Source organism: Monopterus albus, unplaced genomic scaffold, assembly GCF_001952655.1.
Source record: "Monopterus albus unplaced genomic scaffold, M_albus_1.0 scaffold19.1, whole genome shotgun sequence".
Classification (NCBI taxonomy): Eukaryota; Metazoa; Chordata; class Actinopteri; order Synbranchiformes; family Synbranchidae; genus Monopterus; species Monopterus albus.
Window position 1 is genome coordinate 2,272,175 of NW_018127899.1, and position 12,726 is coordinate 2,284,900.

At 41.2% G+C, this 12,726-nt stretch overlaps 2 protein-coding genes across 7 annotated transcripts in view; one reads left to right on the forward strand and one right to left on the reverse strand.

The window, feature by feature from the left end:
• Positions 1-8,721, forward strand: part of LOC109956371 (GRAM domain-containing protein 4-like) — a 22,302-nt gene extending 13,581 nt beyond the window's left edge. For all 3 annotated transcript variants that reach the window (XM_020593406.1, XM_020593405.1, XM_020593407.1), the window contains 8 exons: positions 313-356; positions 427-536; positions 2,966-3,120; positions 5,126-5,273; positions 5,435-5,528; positions 6,075-6,165; positions 6,316-6,384; positions 6,854-8,721. In XM_020593406.1, the coding sequence (XP_020449062.1) occupies positions 313-356; positions 427-536; positions 2,966-3,120; positions 5,126-5,273; positions 5,435-5,528; positions 6,075-6,165; positions 6,316-6,384; positions 6,854-6,961 (819 nt within the window). In that variant the 3' untranslated portion in view covers positions 6,962-8,721. The remainder of the gene's footprint in view (positions 1-312; positions 357-426; positions 537-2,965; positions 3,121-5,125; positions 5,274-5,434; positions 5,529-6,074; positions 6,166-6,315; positions 6,385-6,853) is intronic.
• A 310-nt stretch (positions 8,722-9,031) lies between these two features.
• LOC109956372 (cadherin-related family member 5-like) overlaps positions 9,032-12,726 on the reverse strand; it is a 5,682-nt gene continuing 1,987 nt past the window's right edge. For 2 of the 4 annotated variants that reach the window (XM_020593409.1, XM_020593408.1), the window contains exons 5-6: positions 10,530-10,699; positions 9,133-10,267 (exon numbers count right to left, since the gene is read on the reverse strand). In XM_020593409.1, coding sequence (XP_020449065.1) covers positions 9,698-10,267; positions 10,530-10,699 — 740 coding nt within the window. In that variant the 3' untranslated portion in view covers positions 9,133-9,697. Of the gene's footprint in view, positions 10,268-10,529; positions 10,700-12,528; positions 12,721-12,726 lie in introns of those variants that run through there. The other 2 variants (XM_020593411.1, XM_020593410.1) reach the window with 2 other exon arrangements.

Here is a 12,726-nt window from a genome sequence, read left to right on the forward strand (position 1 = left end):
ATCCAAGTTTCAGAAATAGCAATTATATTAAAAGAATGTTTTAGACTACTAAGATAATGTTTTATACTCTGAAAGTTTGCATATAAACTTCTGCTATTAAAGTGAATTAATGATAATTTGTTTTCAGTCTTAACATTGCTGTTAAACTGCTCATCCGTGTAATACTTGCAGTTAACACTCAGTTGTAAGTTATCATAGATTCTCGCAGGAGTAGAGCTCACACTCACACACCAATCACACAAAACAGGAAACAGACACAATTAGGAGACCTGGCCAGAGCTGTGACGACCTGTTTATGTCTCGTCCTCACAGAATCTGTTTGGGAAGATGGCCGACATCCTGGAAAAGATAAAGAAGTGAGTTTGTCTGCATGCACTTTGAACTGGTGATCCACGCACAGATCTCTAATGTGGTGTGTGCGTTCAGTCTGCTCATGTGGGTGAAGCCAGAGCTGACTCAGAAGCTGTACGTTGGTCTGTGGTTGGCCTTCATCTCCTCCTGCCTGCTGCCGTACAAACTGCTGGGATTCATCATAGGTACACTTTATACATGCACTGTAATCTCTAATGTGTGTGTGCGTTCAGTCTGCTCATGTGGGTGAAGCCAGAGCTGACTCAGAAGCTGTACGTTGGTCTGTGGATGGCCTTCATCTCCTCCTGCCTGCTGCCGTACAAACTGCTGGGATTCATCATAGGTACACTTTATACACTTTATGCACTGTAATCCATACTCAGTTGCCAGTTTATTAGGAACAGCAAGCTAAACAAAGTCAGTCTAACCCGATGGTACTGCAGTGAATCTTCCTTCGTGATGTTGATAATGTGCAGCTGTGTGATCATGCTGCAGGCTAGAGTTTGTGCTGCACACTTCTGTTGTATTATACAGAGTATACAGTGTATACATTTACAATACAGTACACCACACAAAAACTATCCTAAATACTCTGTGATTTGCCTCCACAGACCATGGATTCTGTTATGATTCATTTTTTTGCTTTGAGGCATTCATTGGTTTCAGATTACTTCTGTGGAAATCAAATATCAGAGTTGTAACTTCCTGGATTAAAGCTACAGTCTTATGCAAAAGTTTAGGCACCCCTTGATAAATAACAGATTTTGGTGATTTTTTATTTGAACAGATGTTAACACAGTTTCTCTTGGAAATGGAAAAAATGCACAATATTTTCTGCAAACAGTGATGCATAGTTACTTCTTATGCCATAAATTGAACAAAAATAAAAAATAAAAACATGATTATGGCATGGTGCAAAAGTTTGGGCACCCTAAGAGTTCCAGAGTCTCAAAGTCTCTCACAAGGTATCAGACCTTAATCAGCTCGTTAGATCTGATGCACAGCAACAGCTGTCATTGGTAAATGCCAATTTCAAAGCTGTACAAATACTTTGACTCTTCAAACCTTGTGCACACACTTGTGGACACCCAGCAACCATGGGTTCCTCTAAGCAGCTGTGTAAGACCCTGAAAATGAAAGTTATTGACGCCCACAATGCAGGAGAAGGCTACAAGAAGATAGCAAAGCGTTGTCAGCTTGCAGTTTCCACAGTAAGAAATGTAAATAAGAGATGGCAGATCAGGGGAACTGTGGAGGTCAAGATGAGATCTGGAAGACCAAGAAAACTCTCGGACAGAACTGCTCGTATGCTGGTCAGAAAGACAAATCAAAACCCCCATTTGACTGCAAAAAACCTGCAGGAAGATTTAGCAGACTCAGGAGTGGTGGTGCACCGTTCCACTGTGCAGCGATGCTTGCACAGACAAGGCCTTCATGGAAGAGTCAGCAGAAGAAAACCTTATCTGCGTCCCCATCATAAAATCCAACGTCTGAAGTATGCAACAGGACATCTACAGAAGCCCGATGCGTTTTGGAAACAAGTGCTGTGGACTGATGAAGTTAAAATAGAACTCTTTGGACACAATCAGCAAAGGCATGTTTGGAGAAAAAAAGGAGCAGCATTTCATGAAAAGAACACCTTGCCAACTATTAAGCATGGGGGTGGATCTATCATGCTCTGGGGTTGTGTTGCAGCCAGTGGCACAGGAAACATTGCACGGGTGGAGGGAAGAATGGATTCCACTAAATACCAGCAAATTCTGGAAGCAAACATCACACCATCTGTAAAAAAGCTGAAGCTGAAAAGAGGATGGCTTCTACAACAGGACAATGATCCTAAACATACCTCGAAATCCACTATGGAATACCTCAAGAGACGCAGGCTGAAGGTTTTGGAATGGCCATCACAGTCCCCTGATTTAAACATCATTGAAAATTTGTGGGTAGATCTTAAAAGAGCTGTGCATGCAAGACGACCAAAGAATATTACAGAACTAGAAGCCTTTTGCAAGGAAGAATGGGAGAAGATCCCAAGTACAAGAATTGAAAGACTTTTAGCTGGCTATGAAAAGCGTTTGCAAGCTGTGATATCTGCCAGAGGAGGTGTTACTAAGTACTGATTGTGTAGGGTGCCCAAACTTTTGCACCATGCCATAATAATGTTTTTATTTTTTATTTTTGTTCAATTTATGGCATAAGAAGTAACTATGCATCACTGTTTGCAGAAAATATTGTGCATTTTTTCCATTTCCAAGAGAAACTGTGTTAACATCTGTTCAAATAAAAAATCACCAAAATCTGTTATTTATCAAGGGGTGCCTAAACTTTTGCATAAGACTGTACATTGACTGATTTTTGGGAAGAAATATTCAAACATAAGTCAGCAGGCTCACAGCTCACATTCATTATCAGCTAATGAAGTAGTGTCAGCTAACAAGTTAGCGAACGGCTGCCCGAATGCACATCCAGCAGAAACATAGCCACATGATCATCCCATGGGGGTCATGGCCGTGTCCACCTGACGATTGTTAGGCTCCCTGAAGAGTGCAGTTCACTGAGTTCAGGAGTGAGATTCAGGACTGTGTTTGATCCTGCTCTTCATCCTCCTCCTCAGGTGTGTATGTAGGTATAAAGTTCTTCATCATCGACTTCATCTTTAGGAGTTGTCCCAAGCTGAGGCAGCGCTTCGACACCCCCTACATCATCTGGACCAATTCACCCACCGACCTGCAGCTGAAGGAGCACAGCAGCAGCGTGCTGAGCAGACGGGTCAGTGCACACCCCCACATACGTCCAGACATGCAGCTCGCAGATGCTGAAGTCAGTTTGTCACATGACAGGAGGAAACAAGGTCTTTGGTGTGTTTCCCTGCCAACATCATGAGACTACACTGTGGGTAGATGTTTGTATTCACGAGTAGCGAGCCCGAACACTGGATATGTTTGAAAATGAATTTCACCAAACTGAATCTGAATCTAATATGTTTTTTTACCACGTTAGTGACATGGCAGCGCCACTTTGGCCCTGATCACACAACTCGACATAAAATGTTGTGCAGACAGTCATGGTCCCTAGAGGATGAAGCCTAATGGCTTGGTGATCCCCTGACCTGTCCTGTGGCACCAGCATGAGGTTCAGGTTTTAGATATTCTTAGCTTCAGCGTCAGGCTTATTTTCAGTATGAACTGAAACCCAGAAAGTAAATAAACATCTGAGGTCTGCAGAGAAAACAATGCCAGGTTTACAGTTACAACCTGGATCACTACAGGAGTAGGTAAATTACTTGAATCATGTGCCAGTGGAGACTGGATAAGTGCTTTACTGGTTCTTACTGGTCCCAATTGCTAGTCTCTCTGAGTTGTTGTGTTTTTCTTTCTCAGCTGTCTGAGTGTGAACAGGTAGGAGCCTGTTGTGTGCGTGTATTGTGTGTAATTATAGTGACAGTATAGATAGATGAGCCAAAACATTATGACCACCTGGGTCAGTTTTATATTGGTGAAGCGACTCCAACCCGCTGACCCAAACTCTGGTAAGACGTTAGCAGCAGATCCTTTAAGTCCTGTGAGTTGTGGGTTGGAGCCGCTGGAGGTCGTAGCTGTTGTTCCACCACGTTTCCCATCACACTGTCTCGACTTTGTGGTTTCTCCCTCATGGACCACTGTCAGTCTGTGCTCACACCTGACACCTGAGATGCTCTGGCCCAGTCACCTGGCTATAATGATTTGGTCCTTGTCACTGTCTCTCAGGTCTTTAGACCTTCTGGTGTCTTCCATATCCAACACACTGACTACACTTTCTATCTATCCCAGACATTGACATGCACCGTTGTTACAAGATAATTCACTTCTGAGTGCTCATAATGTTTTGGCTCATCAGTGTAGAGATCAGTAGTCTGTACTATAAGTCCAGATGTAGAGTCATCAGAGCGCTTGACCAGTCACCAGTCAGCTGCTGTTATGCTGGTCGGCAACGTGTTTGGTAAAATTTTGTTAGAGAGTGAGACATCCCAACTAATGTCCTGATATAATCCCCGCTTCTCTTTAGATTTCAATGACCCCATGACCTTTCCTCTAGCGCCACTCTCAGGAAAGTTGTAGGTCAGATCTTGCCTGAATTTTCAGGTTTTAGACAATTTTTTGACACTAATATTGTGATGTACCTCAGGTAAGACCAAATACTGTAAATCAGTTCAGGTAGAGAGGGGATGCAGTGGCTAAAGTTCCCTTACATTTTTCTGCAGCGTGCAGGACATTTTACAGTTGTTATATAAACTTGTCCCTACTCTTTGGTGAAAAAACTAATGTCTCAAAACATATCTTTAGTATATCTGTACTTTAATCTCTTGTTATTTATCTGCTGACATATACGCCAATATTAAATATTTATGATATGTTCTATTATTTGTCTGAATTTCCACATCAAGTCTGTCCCAAAATTTGTCTTCTGCAAAACTGAGTTTTTCCTTCAGGCCGGATAAAAAAATTTGGAGGAAGATTCTAAAATTTATACTAAGAGTTAAATATTTTTCTACTTTATATATATATATGCAAAATAAAAAGAAAACCATGGAAAACATAGCCAGCTACAGTTTATGAGTTAAAATGCTACACAGCACACCTGGACAGGTAAGTTGTTCTCTTGTTGTCTCTCTGCTCTGCCAGCAGCTCCACTCTCTCACTGCAGTGATGCTTAGGATGCTGCAGTCCAGCACTTCACCAGCTGCTGATTTGCTAATCCAGTATTGGCCCCGCCCCTCCTCTGTCCACCTGCTCAGGTTCCTACAGTGGGAAGTCGGAGCAACCTCGGGGCTGCAGCTCCTCTGGGTGTCGGCCGTGACGAGGATGGAGGGCGATACTACAGCACCAAGAGAGGAGCTTTTCACGAAGTCTTCAGCCTGCCGGAGAGTGAGCGCCCTCTGCCAGGTGGGGGAGGATCTGCAGGAGGGAGGGTCAACAGTGTCAAAAAATGTGCTCAGATTTCAGACTTAAACACTTAAAACTAGAATTGAAGCTGAATGACTTCACACATGACTTTGTTCATAAAAATGCCTTTTTTTTCATTTATTCTACAATTGTTGTTTCAGTGTGTGAGAACGGCTGGCGCTGCTGCCTTATCAACAGAGACAGGAAGTCCCCGACAGACTACATCCGCAACGGAGTCCTCTACGTCACTGAGAAGTAAGTCAGTTCACTTTATCTTACAGACGATAACCAGACAATGAGGATCATTTGATGCCAGTTTAAATTGGCATATGTGCTCCTAGATCTGATTCATATCTGACCTGTGACTCTGTGAGTGCTGTCAGAGCGGTCAGATCAGAATTCATGGGGTTTCTTTAACATCTCCCTCCTCTGCACAAATCGCCTGTCGTAATCATTCATTTTGTTCACAAAGTAGCTTTTGCTTTCAGAGATTACTTTTATTTAACTTAAGCCTAGTTTTCTTCATGTAAACAAATATTTTTCAGCATAGTTTTGTGTAGTAAACATACCTTTCAGTGTTGGTCCAGCCCAAACAAGTGGACTGACACCTTGGTCCGGTATCTGCACTCGAGCTGGTCCTGGATTTGAAGGTGCAACATAGATTTGAGAATGAGTTTGAGTCTTTGAATCTCAGCATCAAATGGCAGCGTTTGTCCTGAGGTGCATCTCGCAGTGACTGGGCTTGTTCTTTTTGAACATTTGTGTGAACAGAGGTTAATGAAGGCTCCTCTGTCTCCTCAGTTATCTGTGTTTCGAGGTCTCCAGCTCCAGGTCTGGATCCTCTAAGAGGAACAAAGTCATCAAACTGCTTGATATCAAAGACATCCAGAAGGTTTGCAGAGTGTCTCTGTGTCCTGCTTCAATCATATTCTACATTTGACTTGCTCCTGTTATTCTGTGTAACAGTGGCTGATGCCGATTCACGTAAATAAAATATATATGAATGTGGAACTAAATGTTTTGTCTTCTCTGTCCCTCACAGTACAAAGTTTTGTCAGTGCTGCCTGGATCAGGGATGGGTATTTCCATAGCAACGCCAAGCACCCAAAAGGTAAGAGATGGGGGTAGATAGTATGATTGGATGTTCCCTGTAGTGACATCAGTCTGTCCGACAGGAACAGTAGTGAGTCAAACTGCAGTTGAAATAACAAACACATTCAACAGTTGAATCACTGAAAACACTACAGTGATGGCGGCTCACAGAAACATGCTGAGTTGTTCCGACACATTTATTAGAGGCAGCCAGTTAGGGATGAATGAGAACCAGAACCATAACTGTAAAAAAAGAAATGAATTAGTAAAGTAAATCAGGTTCAGGTTTGTATGAAGTTTGAAAGTCCTTATTTTAACTTTCAGAGGCTGTCCAGTGAAACTAGACAGGAACATGTGTGATTTGATAAAAGACAGTGTTGGCCTGAGAAGCTAAGCGCAGATTGGTTTACTTTGCCATTCAATTCAACGTGAAGGTGTGTCCAAACAATGGGCTATTTCCAGCTGATGCTCCCTCTGTTCTGTTGCAGCCGATGGTGTTTGGTGCGATGATGCACAGAGATGAGGCCTTCGACGCCATCTCCACTCAGTACATGAGGATTGTAACCATGACTTCAGCCGTCAAGCCTGAGACTTAGTAACACCTTCACAAGATGGCTGCCTCAATACACCCACTGGAACGTTTCGCTTTTCTCACCAGAGACGTCTTCACACAGCTGCTGACTTTAGGGTTAGAGTTAGACCCGCTGCTCTTTTTTCACATGATTACACAGTGATCCATCAAAAAAAAATTTCACTCAGATCAGCTGATGTTAAATCAACCAAACACCAGTTTCATGTCAGCCGGTCCAATACAATCACTGCTCTTAAATGGCTTTATAGAAAGTCCACACAAAACAGTCCTCTACCATCCGCGTTAAAAGTACATTCTCAAATATAAACCAGTGTACAAATAACTTGCACAAACAAATAAAAGTCTGGTAGAAAACAATGACGATGGGTGACATCACCTGTACTATCAGGGTCATGGCGTATGCTCACCACTCTGCCAGAAACACTTGTATTTTGTTGACACTAACACTTCTGATTCACTGTTTGTTTTTTAGTCACTTATACTTCACCATTTTTTGCATCACTGTCAAAGACAACTAGTTTCACATTAAAAGCCTAAAAAACACAATCCCTCCCTTACTTGTTGGGCTTTTAATGTGAAAAAATTTATTTCTTCTGTTCACATGGTAAAATGCTGGTTTACAGTCTAAAATACTGTATACATTTGGGATTTATCAACATGTATACCTGCAGTTTGTGTGTCAGGCTACAGGCGGTGTCATTTGTTTACTTCAATAGATGTATATTACATTTTAATGTTTATTAGACATTGTATTAGTGGTGAAAATATTACTTGATTAGTGGAAAATGAACACTCTTGTTAATGAATCAACCATTTAAGTTGCTTATCAATCAAAAACCTGAGTCATGCTGTTGCTGCAACTTCATGTCTTGTAGAATTTTGGACTGTTGGTCAAACATCATAGACAAAACAATTCAATAATAGGCAAAAAAGATTATTTAACAATAAAGTAAATCATTAGTTAGTACAAATAATTTTGCATTAAAGCACATTAGAGTCTCACAACTTTTACCAGCAGCAATCCGACCAAAACGTAAAGGTAATTAACTGACTTTCTAATAAAAAGAAAAAGAAAAAAAAACTGATGAAAGAACATAGGGGATACAATAACTGGACGTCTTCCTCTGGAGTTACATAAACAATTATATAACTAATATCGCCTTACAGGTGATATTACAGTATGCTTTTTAATGTGGTTGTAAACATTTTTTAAAGTAACAAAATTTTCTTTTAGCTTTTTCTGTTTTAGCTAAAAGCTAATGCTAACAAAAATAATCAGTTTACTTGGCTTATGCGTTAGCTATAGCCTTTCTTTCCCAGTTACAAGATAATGCTACAAAAAGCCACAAACTGATGTCTTTTGTTTCAGTTATAGCTTTTCTCCTAGCGTAAAGATAAACTTTTAACTGGGATAGCTGCAGAAAGGCACAGGCAGAACATGAAATACATGTAGTAATCATAGAGAAGTTAACTTTTACTTTAGCTTTCTTTCATAGCCTAAGGGTCTAAAAAAGGTGAAATTATTATTTCCTGCTTTCCTTAGCTTTTCTCCATGGCTAAAGTTAAAACAGAATGCAGTTTTTTCTTTGTTTAATGCTTAATCTGTTGTAGTTCTTTACTTTCTTGATAAGATGTTTCTGCTGTTTACATTTTTTAAATTGATGCTTGTCATTAATACCATGTGGCCCCCCCATGTCAATGCTGTTGACCTGTTGTGTCTTTCAAATGTAAGAGTTTTATACAATGTCTAAATGTTTTAATGAAATGCTTTGTGTTGTAAAAAGTCATGTTTTTATTCAACTAAAATCAGGTGTCAAACTCTGACAGTCACCAGTCGTTTGTGTAGTACCCACTTCAGCCGGTTGGGGGCAGCACCTGGGGGTTGGATTCTTCTGTAGTTTCAGAAGGAATGTTTTTCCTCTTTTGTGTAAATAGCAAGATATTAACATTATTCAATATAAGCCATAAGGAATTAATTATAGCCTGAACCCAACAGTCAGGAGACAAGAATAAATCCTTAACCCACTAAAGTGGTTTAGATCTCCTGTTAATATACAGTACAACATGATCTTCATTTTAGCTTGAGCCAAACAAGCAGATGTTTATTTGTATCTTTATTTCTCCAGAAGTTAAACATGTTAATTGTTTTAGTGAAATGGAGATTCAAAGTATTTCGGTCACAATGTTTTATAGTCTCTGGTATCAGCAGGGAGGGTTTTATTATCACAGAGAATAACAGCTGACATGTTTGATTTTATCACCTGCTCCGTGTTTCTAGTTCTAAACAACGTGATGCATTCATCTGTCGTCATTGAACAGCCAAGACGACCAGTAAATTATTAACCCGGTATATCAGTAACTCGGTAAATAAGATTTTCTTTCCCTCTCACACTCTCAAAACCATCTTTACTGCTAGGTCTGCTGCAAAAGAAAACGTGTTATGAAATTCAAGGAACAGGGTAAAACACACTGCTGACAGAACTTTCATTCTCTGAAAAAATTGCCTTGAAAAATTTTGTAATCCAATACCAAGAAGTACTTTTAAAATATGTGACTTTAGTGACCATAAATCAGTAAATGCTGATATAAATTTAAATAATCTTCCACAGAACATGTGCAACTCAATCATGAATATCTTTACAATAATTATGGCACAAAAGTTATAAAAGGTTAAATTTTCTTAAGTGTTTCATGATCTGTCCTATTGCCCAGCATTACAGGAGTGACTTATTAGATTTTATTATAGGTGGTCCAGATTGACGGTCGACACTTCATCACTGTGTGAATCCTCTGCTGTATCATCCATCTTCACCCCTAGTCCACTGTCCAGATCTGCATCAGCAAAGCCAACCTTTCGGGTTTTTATTGGTTGGTTGTGGTCTTCATCCTCATCCCTGCTGCTGGATAACTGCTCTCCGTCTTCCTCTTCACTGTCATCCTCCCTGCTGTCTGGGATTATGACCACCTCCTCCTTGGCAGCAGGGTCAATGTCCTCCTTAAACCAGACTGCCTTGTATCCCTCCTCCATTCGTCTCTCCTTGGTTAGGATGGGTTTCACTTCCTTCTCACTGTCGACTTTGTCCGAGCCCGCCTGGCTGGTGTTGTCAGGAAGGAGGGCATGCAACGATGCCAAAGACCTCACTTTGGCCTCATTGAGTGGGATGTCCACCACTTTTCGTGGCGCCCCATCAGCCATTACACTTCCCCCCTTTGGTCCATTGAAGCCCATGCTGCCTCCATCTTCATCGTTCTGGAAGGCCTCATTGGTGTACTGGATGCCTTTCTTAGGAGCTCCTGAACTTTGACCCAGCTGTGGAAAGACACCACAGTCAGGGAGACAGTTAAAACCAGGATTAATAGTTTCAAACCCTGCCAAACCACTAAAGGTTGCAGTGTGCATTGCATCTCACTAAATAGTAAATAAGAGGCCTTTATAATTACAGAGTATGTGTAACTTTAGCAAAGCAGCATGTATAATAATCATTTTCAGGGACAGGTGTGAGGATGGAAGACACTTTGGTACTCCCTGTACTTGCCTTGACTCAGACTACTTAGACAAATTTTGAACTCACAGAGCTTCGAAACACATTGGCTTCATAGATCTTCCTCCAGTCTGCTTTCCCCTTGCGTATGCAATGGACGAGCACCCCGATGACCACCAGAGAGATAAACAGCAGGATACCCAGGGTTGCACCAAGTGCTGCCATGTCCACTACCGTGTAATCCCCTGACGGTACAATCACTGCAGGAACAAAGGTTACCAAATACATGTATTGCTGTTGACTCCAGCCAATAAGTGCAGCCAAAAGCAGCATCATTTATTCATAAATATATTATAAACTGATTTGATTTCTAAGTAGCAAAAAGGTGGTTACAATTATATAAAAATAGGTTATTGAGTAGTAAAAAAAAAAAAAAAGTAGTCAAAGACTGTTGGTTGGTGTGATCAGTTCTTTACAAGACTGAAATTCTTTTATTTTGGTTTGGTCTAAGATTTGTTACCTGTAAATTAACAGTCGGGAAGCTAATGCTGCATTCATGCAATATCCACAGCTTTGGACAGATTGGGTAAGAAAATTACTGTTGAACTTTGTCTACAACAGGCATGCAAGACCATCTTGGCGTTCATTCAACTAACTACAAACTCTTCAAACATGTTGAGGATTTTTATGTTTTGAGGTCAGTCTGTTTAAACGTGGCCCTAGGTTTACAGAGCTACCTACTGTCACTGCACAACAAAGTATTGCTTAAGTGGTTGGTCGCTTTGAAGATCAACAAGACATTTTCTGGTGAAAGTGATAAAAAAAACAAAAAAAAAAAACAACGTGAACTCTACTTTTAAAGGAACTTAGGCCTGAAACATAATTCACTTAAGTATGCAGACAGAAACGATAATGCCTGGACCAGCATGTGTCCCAGGTGAACACAGTCAATGTGCACTTTAACAGACCAGTTGAGGTGATCAAGTTCAGTCTACAAGGGGCGATATCGGCCAGCTGAAGTTCAAAACACTTCCAACCCAGCGCCTTTCTGTGCCGAGTCTGCATGTTCTCCCTGTGCCTGCGTGGGTTCTCTCAAGGTTCTCCGGCTTCCTCCCACAGTCCAAAGACATGCAGCTTAGGTTGACTGGTGACTCTAAATTGCCCATAAGAGTGAGTGTGAGTGTGAGTGTGTGTGTGTGTGTGTCAGTCCTGTGATAGACTGGTGACCTGTCCAGGGTGTACTCCGCCTCTCGCCCACTGTCAGCTGGGATTGGCTCTGGCCCCCCTGTGACCCTCTTCAAGATAAGCTGTATAGATAATGGATGGATGGATGGATGGACGGATGTTAACCCAAACAGAAGGGCTCAGCTCTGTCTTTTTTCATGGTATAGCCAGTGTTGTAGTCCGGTCACTAAATCTCAAATCCAAGTCAAGTCAAGAGTCCCCAGTGTTCATGTACGGGTCCCTGACAAATTGTTCAAGTTGAGTCCCTGTTACCCGAGTCATCAAAGTCTACATTAAACATAATTAATACAGCTTTCACCATTTTAGATCCCAAACTTTCTGTGTATTACATCAACATATTGCTTGCCAATTAGAAATCATTTATGGAAAGGCAGCGTGTACGCTTTGATGGGAGGGCACCAGATAAAGCAAGGTGCAGGAAAATGGTTTTAATATAAAAAATGAATAAATAAAAAAAAAAAATTAAAAAAAAATGCCATTGTCATTGTCCCCAACTTCTAACTTCGAATGCAGTCACTTGCACCTGGTCTCATTATGGCGTATTCACATTATCATGAAAAAATGGGTGTTTCTTACACTTCTTTGTAAAGCAATTTGTTCGTGTCCCACGGAAAACGAATGGGGTTGAATTTCAGGTCCTGCCAAGCCACACTCAGTGGATCTTCACATTAAGATTTTTAGGAGACATGTCGCATGAAATTAATCTTGCGTAGTTCAAAGCATCTGTATTTGCATACTTGTATGAAGTAGGTTTTGGGCCTCAGAGGTGGATTATTGTATCTTCTGGCTTGGTAGCCACCTTGCACAACATAGGTAGAAACGTTAGAGAGAAACATGTGTCCACCTGGAGGAGGATGAGCTGTTCCTTCACTGGTCAAACTGGGATTAGTGGTAGAAATGCCGCTTTCACTGGTCAAACTGGGATCAGTGGTGGAATTGCTACCTTCACTGGTTGTACTGGGCTTTGTAGTCATTGGCAGGCTGTCGGTGGACATACTGGGGTTGGTTGACATGCTCACTTCAGTAGTCTTGCTGTCAGTGG